This window comes from Leptonychotes weddellii, chromosome 16 (assembly GCF_054177405.1).
Source record: "Leptonychotes weddellii isolate Sample4059 chromosome 16, ASM5417740v2, whole genome shotgun sequence".
Taxonomy (NCBI): Eukaryota; Metazoa; Chordata; class Mammalia; order Carnivora; family Phocidae; genus Leptonychotes; species Leptonychotes weddellii.
In genome coordinates, this window is record NC_138384.1 from 41276164 (window position 1) to 41299540 (window position 23377).

The window sequence follows — 23377 nt, forward strand, 5'->3', positions numbered from 1 at the left end:
GGTGGGGGGAAGGGCATTGCCAGCTTAAGTCTGGCAGTGAAATGGGTCCCGTAGGCAGGCCGGGTCCATCCCTGAATTCCATCCTGTCGCAATCTGGGCGTACAACGTCGGTTCTGTAGTGGTTGTGGGGGGTGATCAAGAGAAGGGGCTAGAGGGGGTGTTGGGGGGGGCGCAGCCCCAGGGGCCGGGACTAGGGAGAGGTTGGGCCTCCACGCCCATGTGTGGGGCACCCAGAGATGCTGGGGCGGGCAGGGCGGCGCGGGCTACAGTTCAATCTCGAAGGTCTTCTGCAGGTCGCCCGAGAAGGGGTTGGAAGGCTTCTCTACAGCTGGTTTGCCTTCTAATGCTGCCCACTGGGCCTCAAAGGGGTCCAACTCAGGGGCCGGGGCAGGGGCCGGCTCCGGGGGCCAGGGTGCCCCATTGGGGCGTGGGCGGGCCTGGCCCCCGGGGGCAGTGGGCATGGCCGGGGGCGGGAAGGCTCCGGCTTTCCCGAGCAGGGTGGCGGGCTGGGGCTGGAGCTGGGCGGCTGAGCAGAAGGCGTTGGCCACCATCTGTGAGGGTGTGATGCCCACCACGGGCACCCGGGGCATGGGCGGGTAGCCCAAGCCCGGGTAAGCGGGCACAAAAGGGGGCTGCATGTGTGCGGGTGGCAGGAACACGGCCACCTGGGCGGGCGCGGCATCGAAGGGCCCCACGGGGGCGGGGAAGGGCTGCAGGGCGGGGGCCATGGGGGGCACGGAGGCCGCTTGCTGCTGCTGCGCCTTGGCCACCTGGGACACCTCCTCTAGCCACCTCTCGGCCTCCGAAGGGGTCCGCTTATGCCCGGGCTGGAAGGCCGCTGCAGGGGGCACGGAGGACTCACCCCAGGCAGAAGTTCCTAGAGAGAGGAGAGGGGACAGTTGAGAGATCCCTAGGCTGGGGGTTGGACCCTGCAGCTGTGTTCCTTGCATCCAGCTCCGCTCCTCACTAGCTGTGTCGACTTCGGGGCAAATGGCTTAACCACCCTGCACCACGGAATGGTTCCGAAGTGCTCAGAAAACATAGTTCTGGGATTATCAGGTCCTAAGATGGAAGAGTATGGGCGAGACTGACAATCACCAGCCCAGCTTCCCTTCTGATTGGTCAGTGCCAAACTTGTTACTAAATTTTTTTTTTTTTTTTTAGATTTTTATTTATTTGTTAGAGAGCACAAGCAGGGGGAGCTTTAGGCAGAGGGAGAAGCAGGCTCCCCACTGAGCAAGGAGCCCGATGCGGGACTCGATCCCAGGACCCTGGGATCATGACCTGAGCCGAAGGCAGCAGATTAACCGACTGAGCCACCCAGGCATCCCGTTACTAAATATTTTCAATAGCACCCTTAGTTCTGATTATTTTGACAATGCATCGTTTTGGGAGGCTAGGATTCTAAGATTGCATGGATCTTTCTCAGAGTGTACTGTACTGTTCCAACATAGTGAGCGAGGTTCGGTGGTTTTAAGGTTGTGCTTTCGAAGATTCTAGAGTTCTCAATTTATACTGCAGTTCCAGGTGCTTCCGTGGTTCTAGGATAAGCTCATGGCTCTAGGGTGATTCCAAGGTTTCGTGGTTCCCAATCTGGAGGTTCTAATATCCTGTGATTCTAAGGCTGTAGGTTTCTAAATTTTATGGTTCTGAGACAGGAAGGTTTAAAACTGATCCTGTGGGGGGCGCCTGGGTGGCTCAGTCAGTTAAATGTCTGCCTTCGGCTCAGGTCATGATCCCAGGGTCCTGGGATCAAGCCCCACATCAGGCTCCCTGCTCAGCGGGAAGCCTGCTTCTCCCTCTCCCACTCCCCCTGTTTGTGTTCCCTCTCTTGCTGTGTCTCGCTCTGTCAAATAAAGAAATAAAATCTTAAAAAAATAAAATAAAATAAAATTGATCCCGTGGTTCTAAGTTGACCCCGTGATTCTAATGTTACCTCCTGGTTCTAGGATGAACCCATGGCTCTGAGATGACCCTGGGATTCTAAGATGATCCAAGGCTCGAAACGGACTCCATGGTGCTAGGATGGTCCCATAGCCCTTAGATGATCCATGGTTCTAAGCTCGTGGGATTCCCAGGTTCCCGGCGTCCGGGAGGTAGCCCTGACCGGGGCTGCAGGCGGGGCACTGCCGGGCGGCTGCTGCAGGAGCTGGGCTGGGCTTACCTGCTGAGGCCGGCGGTGGCCCGGGTGCTGGAGCTCCGGTGCTGGCGAAGGATGAGCTGATCTGTGTGCACAGAGCATTGATGCTATCACTGTCACTGCCCCCGGGAGGCTCCATCTCGGGCACTGGGAAGTCAGGGAAGGGTGGAGGTCAGCGAAGAGGCCCGGGCCCTGCCCTCAGCCCCGTGCCCTCAGGTGGCCCCCTCTGACGACCTGGCATCGTGGGGTGTGTGGGTCATGGGTCCACTCTGCGGTAACCAATCGGCCGTGGCCATACATAGGCTAACTCTGTGCAGATGTTACACCTGAGTGACACAACAGCCAAGTGGTATGGGACATGTGCTGGCCAAGAGTCACAGGGACCCCCACACCAAGGAGGACCTCGAGATCTGGGTATGGCTACAAACCAGAAGAAATATTTTAAATGTTTACCAATATATATTAGTTAAAAATACGTCCAACCACATAGACGGCAAGAGGACTGACTTGTCAGGATGGATGCTGGCCCCATTGTTGTGCACCAGCTGGGGATCACTTGTCCGGCTTTGGGTGGAGAAGCGGGGCCCTGTCCACCACACCTGGCCTGGCCAAGAGCATACATCATGAGGGCAGAGATGCACCTGTTCCAGCCAGCCAGGAAAACCTGAGCGGGTATGGTGGCCTCACAAGGGCTTGGGATGAACAAAGGTGTCATCTGAATAAACAACAGAGGGGCGCCTGGGTGGCTCAGTCGGTTAAGCGTCTGCCTTCGGCTCAGGTCATGATCCCAGGGCCCTGGATCGAGCCCCGCGACGGGCTCCCTGCTCAGTGGGGAGTCTGCCTCTCCCTCTCCCTCTGCTTCTCCCCCCACTTGTGCTCTCTCTCTCTCTCAAATAAATAAAATATTCAAAAAATAAAATAGTGTCATAAATGCAGAATATTAAAAAAAACAAACCACACCAAACAAACGACAGAGAAATACCACTGGGGTGTGGTGTCTCAGCAAGCGGTTGTCTCCAAGCGAACCTGTGTGATGCTCTGATGAGCATCAGAAAGAAATCGGCTGTAGGGCTTCACAGGTGTGATGTGGGGGTGCCCAGGTGGGAAGGGCAGCGGTTTCCAGGTCAATTCTAGGATGACCGGATTAGTCCAAATGGGTGTGCAGCTTTCTGAAGGTGTGACATCTCAGGGTGACCAAAATCCAGGCACGTGGCGTCTTGCTTGTGCTTCCCAAGCGTGAGCCAATCCGGCCACCCCCGTGTGACACACAAATGTTTTTGCAAGCGCGTGTGAATCTGAGATGTGTCTTTCGAGTTTGCGTGAATCCGGGTGTGTGGTTTGTGAGTGTGTGTACCTCCTCGTGGGCTATCTGGATACGTGCCCAAGTGTGTGTCAATGGAAACATCGGCTTCTGTGACTTCCGAGGGTGTGTGACTTCTGAGTCACATTGAGTGTGTGACTTCTGTGTGTGGCACCTGTGACTCCTATGGATCTGAAAGTTCTGGGGGGCAGGTCACACCCAAGCAAGTGTGCCACTGGTTCCAGGCGCATGAAGCTTCCAAATCAGGGGCAGCCAGAGAGCGTGCTCGTGTCAGGCTGCATGAGGACAGCAAGCGCGAGGGGGTGTGACTGCCGAGGGACGCTGCAGGACAGGGAGCGCTTGTGCGTCACTCTCGACCAGCACTGGCATCTGCTTAGCAGTCACCTTTGGGAGCGGCCCAGCCTTCCGGACACAGATCAACACCTCCCACGCCAGTCCCCGAGGCCATAAGAGGTGGGCGTCTCCGATCTGGCATACGGAAGCAGGAAAGCGGGCCAGACCCCGTGATTTCACGGACAGCTGGGAGGAAAGGCAGCCCTCTTGCCTGTCTCCCTCGGGCAGAACACGGCACTGGGCCACCTCTCTTCCCCCTTTCCCACGCAGACGTGGCTTTTAGATCATGACCTATGCCAACTCTCTCTCCTTTTTCTGGCCCGTGGCAGACATGAGTAATCAAACACGATGCTTTTTCCCCACTGAACTCTGCTCGCCTTCCCCCTCACCTGGCCAGACCTCATGGCTAAGAGAGAGCACTGGTCCTTGCAATTCCATCTCCCCTTTAAGAAAAACAGAACAGCTCCATTGCCTCTCCCAGCAGCACCCAGAGCAGACATGGCTAATCGATGATGATGTGTCCCCTCTTTCTTCAGCACTGTCCCTGGAAGACATGGCTGGCCAACGATGATGGGTGCTTCCTCTGCCTGATCCTTTGCCTGCCAGTGACATTGCAAACCCGTCACTATGCGCCTTGACCCCTGACCCCCATGCTCATGTGTGCTCTTCACCTCCTGTCTCCACTGGCCAAATTCTGGGAGCCCCTCCTTGAGCTAACATAACTTCTGCTGCTCTCTCTTCTCCCTTATCCATGGCAACCTTCACTAATTAATCATACGGTGTGCCACCTCGCTCCTTTTTCTTGCTCATGGCAGACCCTGTCAGGAGATCGTGCCATATGCTGTCATTCTATTCTCCCTGCCTCAGGCAGACATTGTTAACCCGTCGCAATCCTCCCTTTGTCTGAGCCTGTATCCTTCATCTAGCTAGATCTTATGGCTCCAATGGCCAAATGCTTGGAGTCTCAGCCTCCTCCTGAGCAAACAATGGCATCTAGGCAGCTTCTCCCCTCTCCCGAGCCCCTGGCAGACTCTGCTAATCAATCGTGATGAAAGCCACCTCTCTCATGTCCCTAACCACAGCAGACATTACGAATCGATCGAGGCTTGTGCCATCCTTCTGCTGTTCCTTGCCAACAGTAGACATTGCTAATCGATCATGATTTATACTACCGCTCTCTCCCCTGCTGGCGGCAGATGCGGCTAATCGCCAATCAACCACGATGTGTTCCACCTCTCTTTCCTTTCCCCTGGCAGACAGTGCTAATCGATCAAGGTGTATACCACCTCTTCCCTCCCTGGTGTTCACTACGGACGGCGGTATGGTATTGCTCCTGATGTTCCTTCCGGCTGAGCCCCCGGGCTCACCTGTGCCCTTCACCTGGAAGTCAGTGCGGCGCTGCAGTGTGGATGGCAGCTCATTCAGCCGTAGGCTCAGCTGCCGTTTGAAAGGTGAGTTCTTCTGGCTGAGTGCCGGGAACCCACGGAAGGAGCCCTGGCGAACCAGCTGTTCCAGGGGGGCGTGGCGTCGGGGGATGGCGGCCGCACTGGTGCCTGCAGCCACTGGGGTGCCCGCCTCACCCTTCTCACCGGGGGATGTGGTGGCCGGTGTCGGGGACACGTGCCCAGGCTGGGCAGGGCCGGGCGCCGCAGTTGGGGCAGCTGCTGCCTCTGCTGGAGACATGGGGGAGACAGGTGGTTAGATACCCCACCTAGGCATTCGCTCCTCTCCCACCAAGTCCCCTTGATCATCTTCCAGTGCTGCCTTCCTCACCCACTGTGTCCTGCCTGTCCTCACGACAGGCTGGTCAGAGCCCTGAAATGTCTCTCATCCCCACCACGCCAGTACCGCCTGCCCCAGGAGGCCCTCGGGGATTCCTCCTCCAACCTCACCTTCTGGGTATCTCTCGCTTTCTGGCCCCAGTCTGGCTTTCTTTGCTGCTTCCGCTGTTTTCCCTTCTGAGACCTTCTGTCTCCCTTTCTGATTAATTTAACGAGCACGTATTTGGTGCGTGACGCATGTATCAGGCATTGTTTCAAGTGCCTGGCAAGTATGGAGTCATTCGATTCTCGCAGCTACCCAGTGAGGCTGATATGAGCATTATCCCCATTTTACAGATGTGGACACCGAGGCCCAGCAATGGTAAGTGACTCTGCTGAAGCCACAATGCTAGGAAGGGGCAGGCTGACTCCAGTCTGTGTCCTAAACGAATACCCTAATCCTGCCTCTCCCTCTGGCCTGCTCTCTCCACATCATGCTATCTTCCTGTCATTCTGTCTGCAATTCTTTCTCTCCACTTCCCACCATTCTTCCCAACTCAGGTACTTTGCCCCTTCCTCCAGTTGCTACTTAGCATTCTAGACCCAGCTTGGCACACTTCTTCCTCTGGGGAATTTTCCAGATTATTGCAGCCCCTCCATTCTTTGTGGAAAGTGCGCACTGCTCCGTCACTCCTAAATTGGAAGGAGCTCCTTGTCGAAGGGCAAGCACGGTGCCTTGAGGCTGTAAATCAGCACATCTACAGCGAAATGCTGAGTGGTGTGTTCAGCAAATCATACCACACTCTGTAAACTCTCATTTTGCTGTGTAAGCTGTGAATGCCTTCTACATTGCAAAGTACCTAGAAATGATCACATCCTTTGGAAACAGCAAAACCCTTTGCAAACTCTAAAGTGAATGCACGTTCCTTGTAAATGCCAACAGCCTCTATAAACATCTGTACACTGTGAAGAACCGTGGACCCAGTTTGTTCTTTTGTAAGCACTAAAACATCATATACTCGATCAGGCCCACTGTTAACTTCATTTTGTCATCTGCTTGGCAGATGGTAAAATACTTTACAAATTCGAATAGATGATGTAAACAGTAAAATACTTTGTAATCTGTGAAAAACTTGTAAATTTGTTAAGAGGTATGTAAATGTAATTTATACAAAGAAATATACTCTGGACGCTCTAATATTCTAGTGATAAAAACTTGTTTTCCTAACTTTTTAGTTAGAAATATTTTATTTTAATTTTTTATTTTGTTTTGTTAGAAATATTTTAAACTTACAAACAAGATGTAATCATGGAACACTGAGCCCACATGTTCTCCTAACTTATGCTCCCCACAGTTAACTCATTTGATCTCTCTTCCCTTCCACAATTTTTTTTCCTGTACCGTTCAAGTGCAAATTGTAGGCAACATCCTTCACTCTAAAACCTCCAGCATATACCTCCTAAGAACAAGGACGGCCTCCTCCAGAACCACAGTACAATTAAATCCAACGTGGGTACAAGACGATGAGCTAATCTGTGGTCCGTGTTCCAATGTCCCCAACTTTCCCGATCATGTCCCTTAGAGATGCTCTTTATAGATGGAGATCATCTAAGATCCAATTCAGAATCACACCGTGCATTTATTACTACTTGTCAAATCTCTTTAGTCTCCTTTAATCTGGGTCAGTTCCCCACTGTAAGTTCTTTGTAAATTTTAAGCAGTGTTTTCCAAAAATTTAAAAACTAGAATCCACATTAAAAAAAAAAAATACTGTGACTCAGAACACAGTATACTTATATTTTAAAAAACACACTGTTTTAGGGGTGCCTGAATGGTTCAGTTGGTTAAGTGACTGACTCTTGATTTTGGCTCAGGTCATGATCTCAGGGTTGTGAGATCGAGCCCAGTGGAGCCCGCTTGGGCTTCTTTTTTTCTTTTCTTTTTTAAGATTTTGAGAGAGGGGCACCTGGGTGGCTCAGTTGGTTAAGCATCTGCCTTCAGCTCAGGTCTGATCCTAGGGTCCTAAGATCAAGTCCCCAATCGGGCTCCCTGCTCAGCAGGGTGTCTGCTTCTCCCTCTCCCTGTGCTTCTCCCTCCCACCCCGCTTCTACTTTCTCTCTCTCAAATAAATAAATAAAATCTTTAAAAAAAAGTTTTTTTATGAAGCACCTAGAATTTTTCAATTAAAAGAATATATTCTCTGGGTTCTGCTATGGCCCAGACAGTGTTAAAAAAATTTTTTTTTATTTGAAAGAGAGCACAGGCAAGAACGAGTGGGGGAGGGGCAGAGGGAAAGGGAGAAGCAGACTTCCCGCTGAGCAGGGAGCTTGATGTGGGACTCGATCCCAGCACCCTGGGATCATGACCTGAGCGGAAGGCAGACACTTAACCGACTGAACTACCCAGTCACCCCCTTGCTTGGGATTCTGTCTCTTTCTCTGTCTACCCCTGCTCACACTCTCTCTCTCAAAAAAAAATAATAAAAACCACACTGTTTTAGAATTTACAAAATATTTGCCACTAACCTAGAATGTTAGAGATTACCAGATATTTTTCTTGATGGCAACCCAAAGTAAGAAAAACCTTTTACACAGTAAGCTGTCTCACACACACAGACACACACACACACACACGCAAAGACATACACTGAAATAAAAGTATCATTGAACTACATTTACCTTAATACATTCAGCTAATCTGATATTTTCTGTTCTTTTCTATTTCAGTTTTTTTCAGTGCCAGCCAGCCACAATCCACCAAGCTGACTTTACAAGCCATTAACTGGCCTTGATACACAATTTGAAATGCCTCCGAGCGTCCCTGACTTAGCAGATAATGGAGCGCTGGTGAGTTTTGCTGGAATCTGTGGCCTGCGCACTATTGCCCAATAGAAGTGAGCTCTGTAAACTGTAACCAAACCCTGTGGTTGGTGCTGTGCTTTGTAAAGTGCAGACTCCCCGGGCTTCTGCCGCTCTCCCCCCAAACTGCATGCCCTCTGGGCAGCACCCACCTTTCTTTTTCTCGGGGGCCTCTCGCTCAGTGGGCCGCCCGCCGCCGGACAGGCGGAAGGAGCCCTCGCGGGCGAAGCTGGTGCGGCTGGCGTCGAAGGCGGCCGTGACCCCGCATTCCTTCTCCCGCCGCTGTTTCCGCTCTAGGCAGGCCGCAAAGGCACAGCCCACGGCGTGGCTCAGCCTCTCGCCCTGTGGGAAGATAGGTCAGGCCGGGCGTGGAGAGGCGGCGTTGTGCAGGCCAGACGCCAAAGCCCCGGGTGCCACCCGCTCGGTGTGTCGGGTGATCCTGGACAAGTCCCCCGCCCCCACCTCGGGCCTCCGTGTGCATCTGCACCCGGAGGGACACAGATGACAGCTCCCAGTGAAAACAGCCAGAAACAAGAGTGCAGTGCTGTATGGCTCCCTTTATATGAAGTTCTAAAACCAGCAAAACTAATCTGTGGTGAAAAAAGTCCGAAGCGTGGCTGTTCCTTAGGGGGTAGGGGTGGGGGTGGGAACTCACTGGGAAGGGGCAGGAGGCTTGGTTGGAGTGGAGGAATGTTCTAGGTCTTGATGGAAGCTTGGGTTGCACAAGTATATGTAGTTGTTAACATACTTGGGTCTGTGCACAGCATGTATTTGACTTTAAAAGAAAATGAGTGGGAAATGAATGAATTCTACTTCACGGTATGCATGCTCGAAATGTCTGGGGGAAGTATTCTGATGTCTGCAACTTTGAAATGCGTCAAAAATGGGACGGACAGATGAGCGATAGAGTAAGCGCAGACAGACCTAATGGCAGGATCTGGGTGGTGGGTGTACAGGGGACTGGTTACCATACAAGTCTTTCGGCTTCCCTACGTGCTTGAAAACATTTTGTCATAAAACGTTGGGGGTGAAAACAACAGCCCCCATTGAGTGCCTACTTGAGAGGCTCCAAGGCCACAATGATGCTGGCTTCCTGCTTTCCAGCTGTGTGTTCTCAAGAGATCCACGTCACCTCTTGGTGCCCAAGCCTCCTTGTCTGTAAAATGGGGGCCCTAACGGCACTCACTTAACAGGGTTGTTGCAAGATTTATCCATGAACTAATATATGCAAGGCATACAACACAGGGAGCCAGCCCAAGAGCCAGGCACAGGGAAACACCACAAAGGTGTCCCAGTAAATCTGTCCATCCTTTGTTGGAATCCTCACAATCATCCCAGGAGGTGGATATGCTTATGAACCCATTGTATAGACAAAGAAACTGAACCTTAGTCAACACACCCATTACAATAAGCGAGTGGCAGAATTAAGATGAGAATGAGATTGATCTGACTTCTGTTTCCTAACCACGATGCTCAGCCACCTTTTAAAGATAAACTTGGGGACAAAAATCCTCAACAAAATACTAGCAAGCTAAACTCACCAGCACAGGAAAAGGGTTATGCACCATGATCAAGTGAGATTTATCCCAGGAATGCAAGGTTGGTTCAACATATGAAAATCAATGAGCATAATACACCACATTAACAGAAAGATGGAAAAAAGCCACACGATCATCTCCATGAATGCCGAGAAAGTATTTGACAAAATCCAGCCCCCTTTCATGATAAAATAAAAAAGTTCAAATAACTTGGAATAGAAGGGAACCTCCTCAACCTGATAAAAAGTCACAGCTAACATCATACTCAATGGTGAAAGAGTGATAGCCTGTCCCTAAGAACAGGAACAAGACAAGGATGCCCATTTTCATTACTTCTATTCAACGTTGTACCAGAAGTTCTAGCTAGAGTAATTAGACAAGAAAAAGAAATAAAGGCATCCAAATTGGAAAGGGAGAAATAACATTATCTCTATTTACAAATGACGTAGTCTTATATATAGAAAATCGTAGAGAATCCACGAAGGAACTATTAGTGGTAATAAATGAATTTGGCAAAGTTGCAGGATACAAGATCAACACACAAAAATCAGTTATACCTATCTACACTAACAGCGAACAATCCAAAAATGAAGTTACAACAATCCCGCTTACAATAGCATCTAAAATAATAAAATGGGGGCGCCTGTGTGGCTCAGTTGGTTAAGCATCCCACTCTTGAATTCGGCTCAGATTATGATCTCAGGGTCATGAGATGGAGCCCTCTCTCTCCCTCTGCCCCTCCCCCGCCATGTGCATGCTTTCTCTCTCTCTCAAATAAATAAATAAATAAACAAAATAAAATAAAATAATGGTTAGGAATAAATTTAACCAAGGAAGTCAAAGACATGTATGCTGAAAACTAACAAACACTGCTGAAAGAAATTAAAGAAGACCTAAATAAATGGAAATACATCCCATGCTCATGGATTGGGAGATTTAATATTGTTAACAATAGCAATATTTCCAAAATGGTCTATAGATTCAATGCAATCCCCACCAAAATCCCAATAGATTCTTATAGAAATATAAAAGCTGACCCTAAAATTCACATGGAATTGCAAAGGACCCAGAACAGCCAGAGTCATTTTGAAAAAGAACAAAATAAAAGAACTCACACTTCCTAATTTAAATAGCACTCCAAAGCTACTGTAATCAAAATAATGTGATACTGCCATAAGGATAACATATAGATCAATGAAATAGAATTGAGAGCCAGATATTGATCTACACATCTATGGTCAATTGATTTTTGGTAAGGGTACCAAAACTTCAATGGAGAAAGAACAGTCTTTTTTTTTTTTTTTTTAAAGATTTTATTTATTTATTTGACAGAGAGAGACACAGCGAGAGAGGGAACACAAGCAGGGGGAGTGGGAGAGGGAGAAGCAGGCTTCCCGCGGAGCAGGGAGCCCGATGCGGGGCTCGATCCCAGGACCCTGGGATCATGACCTGAGCCGAAGGCAGACGCTTAACGACTGAGCGACCCAGGCGCCCCGGAGAAAGAACAATCTTATTAGCAAATGGTGCTAGGACAACTGGATATCCATATGGAAAAAATAAAGTTGGACCCCTACTTCACACCATTTACAAAAATTAACTCAAAATGGACCAAAGCCCTAAATGTAAGAGCTAAAACTATAAAGCTCTTAGAATAAAACATGGAGTAAATCTTCATGATCTTAGATTTAGCAATGGATTCTTAGATATGACACCGAATACACAAATGACAAAAGAAAAAAGATAAATTGAACTTCATCAAAATTAAAAACATTTGTACATCAAAGGACACTATCAAGAAAGTGAAAAGACAAACCACAGAATGGGGGAAATTTTTTGCAAATCATAAAACTGATTAAGTATCTAGTATCCAGAATATATAAAAAGTTCTTACAACTCAACAATAAAAAGACAAACAACCCAATTAAAAAAAAATGGGTAAAGGATTTGAATAGACATTTCTCCGAAGATATACAAATGGCGAATAAACACATAAAAAGAGTCTCAACATCATTAGACAGTAGGCAAATGCAAATCAAAACCACAATGAGATACCACTTCACACCTACTAGGGTGGCTATAATTTTTTTTTTTTTTTGTATTTATTTGACAGAGAAAGTACAAGCAGGGGGAGCAGCAGGCAGAGGGAGAGGGAGAAGCAGGCTCCTGGCTGAGCAGGGAGCCCAATGCAGGGCTCGATCCCAGGACCCTGGGATCATGACCTGAGCCGAAGGCAGACGCTTAACAACTGAGCCACCCAGGTGCCCCTAGGGTGGCTATAATTAAAAAAAAAAAAAAGGAAAGTATTAAGTGCTGGCCAGGATGTGGAGAAATTGGAACCCTTGTACTTTGCTTGTGGGAATGTAAAACGGTGTAGCCTCTGTGGAAAACAGTTTGGCAATTCCTCAAAAATTTAAACATAGATCTAGCATATGATCTAGCAATCCAACTTCTAGGTATAGACCCCAAAGTATTAAAAACAGGTATCCAAACAAATACTTGCGCACCAATATCCATAGCAGCACTATTCACAATATCCAAAAGGTAGAAACCACCCGAATGTCCATCAGTGGATGAAAAGTTAAACAACATGTAATATATCCATACAATGGAATATTATTCAGCCATAAAAAAGTACTGACATGCTACAATGAGGATGAACTTCAAAAACATGATGCTAAGAGAAAGAAGCCAGTTGCGAAAGACCACATACCGTATGACTCAATTTGTATGAACTGTCTAGAAGAGGTAACTCCAGAGAGACAGAAAGACGACTAGCCATTGCCAGGCTTGGGGAGGAGGGTGTGGGGCACAGGGAGTGACGGCTTAATGGGTCTGAGGTCCCTTTTAGGAGCGATGAGAATATTGGCAACTAGAGAGAGGTGATGAACAAACAAGGTTGAGAGCGTACTAAATGCCACTGAAGTGTACGCTTCAATCTGATGAATTTCATGTGAATTGCACCTCAAAAAATAAAGTTACACTTGGGGAATGCTGGGAGTTCTGCTGCTTAATGCTTCAAACCCAAGGTTCAGAAGTGGAAGGGAATACAGAGAAGGTCACGCTCTTTACCCAGAGGAGATGGCCTTGCTCTTTTCTTGCTTTGATTCTTACCCCTAAGTACTTTTCAAGATTTTATTTTATTTGAGAGACACAGAGAGAGAGAGAGAGAGAGCACAAAGAGGGGGAGGGGCAAAGGAAGAGGGAGAAGTAGACTCCCCACTGAGCGAGAAGCTGGATGCAGGACTCGATCCCAGGACTCTGAGATCATGACCTGAGCTGAGGGCAGATGATTAACTGACTGAACTACCCGGGCGCCCCCCATCCCAAGTACTTTTCAAATGACAGCAACTATTCCTTGTGACTGAACACATGTTATGGGACTCTGTGTAGAACTTTCTGGGTGTGATCCTAACGAATGCTTCCCCAACACACCTGTGAGCAGCCACTGCTAACACCCCCATTTCATGGAGGAAGAGACTGAGTTCCTGAGAGGAAAGTCACTTGGGCTTCATGTCCCACAGCTAGGTGGTGTGACACTGAATCCACACTAACCATGTGGCCACATGTTTTCCAAAAATAGCCACAACAAATTTCTGGCAACCGCCCGCTCTTCCAGAATTTTGTCACTCCCCTATCAGAGATGGAGTCTGTGTTCTCCCCAGTTAGCCTGGGAAGACCTCTGCGAACGTCTGGACAAAGAGAATCCCACAGAAGCAAGGCTGTGTGCTTTCCGAGACCAAGACCAAGCAGGTGTGAGCTCTCTCATCTCTCTACTCACTTTGGAGCCGTGTGCCACCATGTAAGAAGTCCAGCTCTCCTGAACCCCCCTGCCAGAGAGTCCTTGTGGAGAGGTCCTGAGATACGTGAAGAGTGGGGATATCCAGCCAGACTCCTGGGGTTACAGCTCCAAACACCATCGGATTGTAGCAGCAATAAGAGACCCTGGACCCAGGCCCACCCAGCTGAGCTGCATCCAAATCCCTGACCTACAAAACCCCTGAGAGATAATAAATGACTGTCATTTTAAGCCACTAAACGTTGGAGCAATTTGTTATGCAGCAACAGATAGCTGATACAACTTAGCCTGCTATGCTCAGAAAACACGCAGCTGCTCGAGGCTCTGGTTTCTGAGATCTCCATGCTAGCCCCTGGCAGGCACTCACCAGTACTGACTAATCCATCCCGACACTCTCACATTGGTTTTCCACATCTGGTTTGAGGTCTGAGAGTGTGTGTATGAGTGAGGAAGTTGGGAGTACTGACCAGTTTTGGGAGTTCGGAGCTCTTGGGGCAGGGATTTCTGAAATACGAAGGAATCCCGTGAAAATCTGAGAGGGGTACGTGTTGTTTTACTTGCAAAGTATCCATTCCCCTTGCTTTTGATAACAGCACCCCATGTTCCCTTTGGGGAGGTCCTCCTCCATATTGGATGTCAGTCTGTGTGCTCCACGCTCCCTGGACCAAGGGTAGGCCTGACCCAAGCCAGGTCAATCCCATGCCTTCTTTTCAGAATTTTAACCTGGGACACTGGGAAGCTGGATTTATCTCTGCAGCAGTGCAGTGGAAGGAACCTCCCTCCTTTATGTAGCTGGAATGAAGATGCGAAGGCTGGAGTATGTGCACCCATTTTGGATCATGGAGTGGAGGCCACACTCCGGTGCCATGACAAGATAAAGGAGCTGCAGCTCTTGATGGGCAGAGAGGAGCCACACCAATCCTGCACTGCCTGCCTCTGGATGTCTTTCACACGAACCAGGGACAAATATCTATCTCACTGAAATGACTGGCAGCTGGGGGTTTTCTGTCACAGCCTCAGAATCCTAACTAAGAATGTTTCTGAGAAGACAGTCCATTTGTGGCTTCCATCAGATTCTCGGCGGGGACCTTGATGCAGGCACAGTGAATCGAGGCTAAAAGAAGAGTGGGTACCCTGGGGGTATCATTGAGAAGGGCCCGAGGGACCAGCTGGGGGCAGGAAACTCTCTACAACTTGGCCTGGCTGGGATTTTTATGTAAGCACAAGTTTATGGAGCCCTGCCCAGACCACCTGTGCATGTTACTATATGCATACAACCCTCATAAAAAACAAAAATAAGAGAAACATGCAGAACTATGGATAATGAGGAAGATGATAATTAATGTTTTCCTGGGCACTTCTGATGTGCCAGCCGTCATTCCAAATACTTTGTATTAACTCCCTCCAGCCTCCCTGAACTCTAAGTTAGGAGCTGTGAGGACACCGGGCATGGAGAGGAGGGGTGAGTGGCTGGCCCGACGCCGCAGGAGAGAAGAGTCAGCCAGCTTTCTCCCGGCTTCAGTGATACTCACAGAGTCCTTGAGCGCCAGGAAACAGTGGCAGATCCAGCGGCGGGTGGTCCCATCCCGACAGATGTAGGAGAAAGCCTTGTCCAGGTTGCGGTCAGGGGCACAAAAGGAGACCTTTTCGATGGTCTGGTCTACCAGCAGGTCCTGGATGGTGGCCGGGGAAACCAGGAGAGGAACTTGAACTATCTTTCACGTATTCATTCAGCACTCCCTTAGTGTCTGCTCTCTGTCCTGTCCTGAACGGGGTCGGGGACGCCGCACTCATTGAAACAGAGGTGGGCCCTGCTTGAATGGGGCTCCCCCGTTAGTGTGGGACTCAGGCCCATCACCAGAGAGAGACACGGGCAAGGGGTCAGGGCCGGGACGGGGGAGGCACAGGGACCAGTGGGAGCCATGGGGAGGTGCCCAACTCAGCTTGCTAAGGAGACGGGCCGAGCTTCCTGGAAGAGGTATTAACTAGGCAAAAAGGCAGGGAACGGTCTCTCTGCGCTCGGGAACCACCTGTGCAAAGGCATCAATCCTGTTTAGTTGCTAACCTAACTCCTGTCATGTGCTGCTGCCTCCTTGGGCAGTCTCTGGGCCGGGAAATCAATGGTGAGCAAACAGGTGCTCAGATCCTGGCCGCGTGCACTGACAATAAACCCAGAACAGCTAACATCCACTGATCTGAGCACAAATACTGCACCAAGCACCATTTTACACTGCGTGAAGCTACCCTCTCATTTAGGGCAGGCTCCATGTTTATCCTCATTTCACAGATGAGGCAACTGAGGCCCGGAGGGGTTAAATCTCATACTCTGGGTCACCCAGCAGATACGTGGGTGAGCTGGGATCCGAGCTAAGACGGCTGCTCCACAGCCTGTGATCGCACCCACTATCTGTGCCAGCTCATAATAACTGCAGGACTCAGGGTGCCTGGGTGGCTCAGTCGGTTAAGCGACTGCCTTCCGCTCAGGTCATGATCCTGGAGTCCCTGGATCGAGTCCCGCATCAGGCTCCCTGCTCGGCGGGGAGTCTGCTTCTCCCTCTGCCCTCTTCCTTCTCGTGCTGTCTGTCTCTCATTCTCTCTCTCTCAAATAAATAAATAAAATCTTAAAAAAAAAAAAAATAAATAACTGCAGGACTCAGTCCTGACTTATGACTACGAGGTGTGCCAAGATGTTGCGGGAGCACATGGTCTAGAAGGCCCCGGAGGGAGGGACATCCTGGAGGTGGGTGGGAAGGCGTCCTAAGCCCCGATTCAAGCGGGGGGAGGTGAGGGGCCCACCGGTGCCCCCTGCCACCCCCTCAGGCCTCCTACCTTGGTCTTGTCATCCACCACTCGGAGCCCGTCGGCTGACACCCAAAGGACAGACTTCACGGACTTCCGGCCCATCTGGGGCAGGGGAGGAGGATAAAGGGCCTGGTCAGGGCTGCCTCCTGGGGTCTGAGCTGGCCCCTTCCCGGCTCCACCCCACACTCACCGCCTTCAGCTTCTTCACGGCATCTTCACACACATGCATCCCCCGGGACTCTTCCACCTCCACATGGCCCAGGTACTTGGCAGGGAGGAGACGGGAGCATGGAAATCAGCACAGTAATCAATACCTTCCCAGTGTCCCCTGAGCAGCTGTGATGCGTAACACGAGGTCCCTCGCCCATCATACGTATGAATCCACTCTGCACCTCAGCCCTGTGAGGCGGGTACTCTGCTCCCATACCAGATATACAGATGAGAATGCTGAAGCAGGCGTTCTCTGATTCCCATCTTGCCTCTATTCCTGGGCCTTAACATGTTACCCTCTTCCTTCTGGACGCCAGTGTCTGCATCTCTGGGCCTCAGGACTGGCCCAACGATGACCGATGGGGTGAGCGTACCCCAGCTCCCTCACCCTGTGGCTGGGATGGCTCTATTTCCCAGCATTCTTCCCTAGGGCTATTGGGGTGCCCACAGCTGCAGGTTAGTGACACACCCTTTATGGGCTGCCTACCCTTCCTCAGCCCCACCAGCGTCTCCCACACCTCCAGATGGACCCCTCACACTCCATGTCTGCTTCTGGGGGAAGGGAAACACAGTGGTTGTGACCACAGCTGATGGGGGCTGAGTTGGGATTTGAACCTGAATCCTGCTGTCTCCCTCACAGAAGCGCAGTGTGTGTTGTGAAGAGTCGTCCAGTGCCTTGTGGAAATTGTGAGCTCCCACAGAATAGGGTGACTCCAGGAAGAAGGTACCCCCCACTCCCCAGGTAATACCTTCCTGGTACAAGAGAATATGTGTTGGGTTTTGATCCCGCCTTTGAGGGTCCCAGACCTTGGGGTCCTGCTCCAGCAGGCTCCACAACTCTTTGGGAATGTGACCTGTCTTCTGTACAGAACGGGGCCTCAGCCAGCCCGCCCAGCACCAGGGACCCGCGAGCTCACAGCTTCTGCCCGCGCCCCGCCCACATCCCCGCCCGCGCCCCGCCCACTCACCCTGACCGGGAAGCTGCACGTGCCCTTGCGTACCGCGTCCTCGTCTGCTTGCCACTGGTGGGGGCGCGACGCCTCGGGCACGTAGGCTGGTTTCCGCCGCCGCAGGCTCTGTCGTAACTTATTCATGGTGCCCGCTCCTTCTGGTAACACAGGAGAGGGGCACGCAGGTTAAGGGCGGGGGCTGGAGGCATGGGCTCCAGGGGGATGGATACAGTGCTCAGGAAACATGGGGTCAGATAACATGGATTTGGGTTACAGGGTTGGGGAGGGTCACTGGGTCAAAGGACATGGCATTCAGGGAACATGCATCAGCAACAGTCAGGGGACAGGGTAAGGCAGGGGAATGCCAGAGTCAGCAGTGGGGCTTCAGAAGAAAAACTTCAGGCCAGAGTACATGGAGGTCTGGTATGGGGGGGGTCATGAATCACAGCTTTTAGCAGTCTGGAGATTAGGGATGTGAGACAGGAGGTATGAGGATCCAAACTAATGGGGAGTCAAGACATTGGAGGGCACAGGGGTTAGAAGGCATAGGGGCCACGAGTCATGAGGACAGGGGTTTTAGGGGTAGGAGGTCAGGGGATGAGAGGGTCAGAGAGCATGAGAGTTGGGAGTTGCATGGGTTCGATGTGGGGAGACTCAGAAAGTCCAAGGATTGAGGTCCAGAACCCAAGCCAGAGGGTGTGGGGGCTGCGGGCTTGTCTCTGTCCCTCTGAGGTCCGCCCCTCTGTCAACTGTGTCTAGTCGAAGGCAGGAGCCCCCAGGGTGGTGTGCACCTGTGAGCATCAGATGAAGGTGGGGGAGTGGAAGTGGCCACAGTGGAGGTGGGGACAGTCTTCACTGACTGATAAGCCATCCTGACAGTCCTAGGAGGAGCATGAGGGGCCAACCAGGATAGAGCACCACCAGCAGATGGGGCCTCTGTGTGTGTATGTGTGTGCAAGCAAGTGTGCAACTGGTATATTCCTGAACAGTGTCTAGATCTGAGCATACAGTGATAATCTATGAGTGTATTTCTGAAGACTGTATGTACAGAAGGACACAGGTCTGAGAATGGTTGTCTGTGAAAATGTGTCTGGGAGTGCTGTCTGTGAGGGGGTCAGTGTCCAAGAGTGTGGTTGTTGTCCGTAAGTGAAGGTGCCGGAAGGTTGTTGCTGAAGGGTATCTAAGTGTGAGAGTGGTCATGGACTGTGTGTCAGGGAACATTGCCTGTGAGCATGTGTCTGAGCACGAAGCTGTTGTCTTCAAAACGGTGTGTCCATGACCGTTGTTTTTGAAGCTGTGTGTCTGTGTGCGGGTGTGGCTATTGTCTTCGATAGCTGTCGCCTAGGACAGTGTGTGACTGAGTTATCCGAGAGTCCGTGTCTCTGGCCAAGAGTGCCGCTGTTGGTGGTGAGGCCGTGTGTCTGTGGCTTTTGTTTGGGAGAGTGTGTGTGTCAGAGTGTGTAGCTGTTGTAGAGAGTGTGGGTTCATGCGTGTTGTTCTGAGGGTGTGTCTCTGCCACCGAGTATCTGGGTAGATGTGTGAGAGCAGGAGGTTGTTGTCTGAGAGTGTGTTCATGAGTGTTATTTGTGAGGGTGTGATTGACGGTCACTGAGTGTGCAGGGAAGACATTCGAAGGTGTCCACTCATGAGTGTGATTAAGCCCGTGTGAGCACAGGGACAGTTCCCCTGGTTGTGCGAGGCAGACCCACGCACTCATTCAGCCCTTGCCCTGGCCCCAGCTGGTCACTCACCTGGCTCCGTCCTGGAGGTTTCGGGGGGCCCCGGGGCCCCACAGGGGGCTGGGGGCAGATGCAGCTCAGGCCTCCTGGGTCCGCCCTGCCCAAGGAAGGGAGGAGAAGGTGAGAAACTGGCTTGGGTTGGGGCTCAGTCCCCTACCTCACCCCCTCTTTGGACAACAGCCAAACCCCCCCCAATCTCAGGTTCCCTGATGAGAACCCCAGTTGTCATAGCAACTGTTACTAGGGAGACCAGCCACCTGGTAGCAAGGGCCCAGGAATGAGTAGGTGTGTTTCGGGGGGCATGTGTTGGGGATGTCCTGGCCTCAGGAGGCCCTCAGTACCCAAGGGGATGGTGTGAGGAGGGAGTGGCCTTGACCCCTAGACACATGTCCAGGCTACACATAAACATACTGTCACATGCGTGCATGCATGCAACTCAGGTCTACAGTGGTCCCCAGCCCCTGGGCACAGGTCCGCACGTGTGACTATGCACAGAAACCACCCAGCCGCATACGCCGCATCACATAGACACACGTAAACGGCGTCTGCCACTATCACCAGCTGGTCACACATCCGTGTTCACAGACACAGACGTTTGTCCATGTGAACAGCAAGCCCCAGCCTGCCTGGGCGCTGCCACAAACATCTGGTCACATCAGCTACTGGATGTTTGGTCGCTTCTTGTTTTCTCAGCCACGTACAGAGAGCCGGGCCCGGGCACACGCACCGGAGCAGGACTCCCTCCCAGTGACATCTCCTCAGGTCCCTGCCTGACACACTCGTGTTGCAGCACCTAGAGTCACACCGGTCAGAGGTCGCCCATTAGCACGGAGTCACGCACGGACACGGTCCCAGCCACACACACCTGTCACACATGGCTCCACCGCTGCCTGATGACATGTGGTCATGGGTGCACGCAGACACACCGACACGCATTCGGTCCCACCCCGCCACAGCCACAGGTGCTTCACGGTCACACACACCCAGTCACAGGGACACACGTGTGGTCACAGCACCAGCCACACCTAACATGGAGTCCTCCCCAGCCAACCACACACAGAGACACGGATGGCCCTGGCCTGTGCGGGAAAGAGGACCAGGCACGCACACTGAAGACATGCATAGAACCACCCAGAAACGACTGTCCCTCGGGATGGCCAAGCTCAGGTATGGCCAGACGGTTGCTGGCTCAGAGTTCCAGCCATACGCGTTTCAGAAATGGCCATGTGTGCCAAGCCACACAGCATCAGTGTCCACGTTACCCAGCCATACACCCTGGCCATGACACAGTCCCCCAGTGTCCCATCCCCGGCTGCACATGTCGCCCCATCACAAACACACAGCCTCTCTTCACGCAAACACACAGGTCACAGGGAGAAGCCTGTGGCCACATACAGTCGCAGCGCCATGTAGACAGACGCACAGTATCTCACACAGAGAGACATCAGCACACAATTTCTACGTCACACGTCATAAGCACACAGTGACGAAGAGACAGAGCTCAGAAATGCGGTGACCCGGACATAGGGCTCATAGCTGCGTCTACACAGAAGACACAGTTCCTGGTAGAGCCGTGTACGCAGTCAGGAGAGTCACCCGGTTACCAAATCACCTAGATGGAAACCCATGTGGTCCAGCACGCACACAGGGACACACACACACACCAGAGAGCCACACGGCTATAGACACGCCTACTCTCTCGGGCCACGACATACACTTATGTACATAGAATCACCCAGGGTCGCAGACACACAGGTCACACACAAATCTAGAAGCCACAATCACCTAGACACCCCCCCACACACACACAAACACAGTACCTGGTGCCACCACACACAGACACAACTAGAGCTTGAGTCACACACGATGAAATAACCCTCAGTCAGGGGTTCAGACCCCTACTCCAGTCTTTCACCCAAATCCCACGCAGACACAACTATAAATGCCCACAGTCACTTAGTATCAACACACAGAGCTAGATGGAGACATAGATGTGACCATGAACACACAACCGTTGTCCTACATGTCACAGGGCCATCACACAACCGGGCACCATGTGTCTTCATATATAATGGCAGGCACATACCCAGAGTTGCAGGGACAGTTGTGTGTCACATAGACATATGTGTGACCCACGTATACAATCAATTATAGACGCAACCACAAACACTCACAAATCACCGGGAGAGTGGCACATGGCCACAGTCATAGACACAACTCCACGTACACAGTCCCAACTCCACCCACAGCTTGTCGCCCACACACTCGCCCAACCCCAGACCCAACACACACACTGTCACAACCCAGTTATAGTTACCAAAGCACACACCCAGGGTCACAAAAGACGTAATCACAGACACAACCACACGGTCGCAACCATGCACACGCACACCCAAACACAGACTAAAAAGTACAGGGTTCTGCACAAGGAGTAGCTGTCACACACACAGAGTCACACAAATGCTGGGGTCACACACAGACACCATCGTACACATTACTAGACACAACCACAAAACACAGACACACGCACAGGATTCCTCAGAGTCACCAGCTCCAGCGCACACACACACAGCCACGGTCACACAAACACCGGGTCACACTCTTAGCCACCTCCCTATCGCTTGCTTCCCCCCTTCCCCCCAGGTACCACACACAAAGCCGCCGTCACCCGCAGACGCTGCAGACAGACAGGGCTGCACTGGGTCCCTGGGGAGCTGCCCCCCACCCCCAGCCTGAATCTTGGAGCCTGGGGGGCCATACCCAGGAGAGGGAGGCGGCACATTGTCTGCGGGTGGGGCCGCTCCCAGGCAGCTTGGCAGCCCCAGGGACCCTTGACCAAGCCCTTGGGGGTTGCCTGAAATTTCCCTATTTTATTCAGGCTGGGGGGCGGGGGGTGGAGTCCCAGGCACAGGGACCTTGTTTTGAGAAGGGGCTATTCCTGGGACGCCGCCCAAGGACTGGGGGGGATGCTGTGCTCAGGACGTCTCTGAGGCCTGGGTACAGACTGTGCCTGGAATCCCCCCCAGGCCTTGGCTTGGTGGGGAAGCTGTGCCCAGGGACCCCCATCCTCAGCACCTTGCCTAGAGGGTTGTTGTGCTCAGAGACCACCTCAGGCAGGGAGGGGTAGGGATTGCGTCTGCTCTGGAACGGCCTCCTGGAGGCCTTGGCCTGATGTGGGGTTGTGTCCTGGACCCCATCCCCAAAACCTTGCCCAGGGAGTTGTACCTAGAATCTGTCCCCCTGTCCTTGATTTTTTTTTTTGAGGGGCAGGTCTATGTCCAAGGGCCTTGGCAAGAGAGGGCCCGTGCCCCGAACCCCAGTCTCTCAAGCTTTGGCTTTGAGGGGGCCTGTTCTGGACCCCCACCCAGGCCCACCCTCCCCAGCCTTGGCACCCTCTCTCCATCCGGGCGCCGCGGCCGCCTCCCACCCTCCGCCACATCAGCAGCGGCGCCGCCCCCCACCCCAGTCCCCCTCTCCCGCCCTTCTCACGCTGGCCGCCGCGCTGCGGGACATCCAGGGCCCGGGCGCCCCCGCCTCCCGCGGCCCCGGCTGGGCCCGGATCCCCGAGCGCTGCTGCTCCTGTGGCGGCGGCGGCGGCGGCAGCTCGGTCTGACGCCGGCCGGGGCCGGGGGCCGGGGGAGGGTGTGGGATGCACGCGCGCGAGCCTGCTCCGCTCCCCGGGAGGATTCCGTTCCGGGGGCGGGGGAGCGCCCCTCCTGCCTGGGCTCCCCGCCCCAGCCCCGCCCATTGGCCCGCCGCCTGCGGGATATGCAAGAAAACCCCGCCCCGGCCCGGCGCCTGGCCGGCTCAAGCCCCACCCCCTGGTCTGCAGGCCACGCCTACACGCAGATATGACCCCGCCTCCCCTGGTGCGGCCACCGCCCCGCCACGCCCATTGGCCAGTCCCTGGCTGAGCCAGCATGTGAGCC

The 23377-nt window shown here is 52.3% G+C and overlaps 2 protein-coding genes across 7 annotated transcripts in view; both read right to left on the reverse strand.

Moving 5' to 3' along the window:
* The window catches only part of ACTMAP (actin maturation protease), a 122795-nt gene that overhangs the window by 55441 nt on the left and 43977 nt on the right, over positions 1-23377 (reverse strand). The window lies entirely within an intron of this gene.
* NUMBL (NUMB like endocytic adaptor protein) lies at positions 7-23181 on the reverse strand. Of its 3 annotated transcripts, none has more exons than XM_081806920.1 (10): positions 22938-23181; positions 19461-19545; positions 17728-17867; positions 16740-16814; positions 16577-16651; positions 15280-15420; positions 8566-8755; positions 5162-5464; positions 2165-2287; positions 7-877 (listed from the first exon to the last, which is right to left on the reverse strand). In XM_081806920.1, exons 1-10 carry the CDS (start codon positions 22959-22961, stop codon positions 264-266), a joined length of 1770 nt encoding a protein of 589 aa, XP_081663046.1. In that variant the 5' UTR covers positions 22962-23181; the 3' UTR covers positions 7-263. The 3 variants fall into 3 exon arrangements, with proteins under 3 accessions (XP_081663046.1, XP_081663045.1, XP_081663044.1); XM_081806919.1 differs by having other exon boundaries at positions 5162-5467; positions 17728-17864; positions 22938-23180; XM_081806918.1 differs by having other exon boundaries at positions 5162-5467; positions 22938-23179.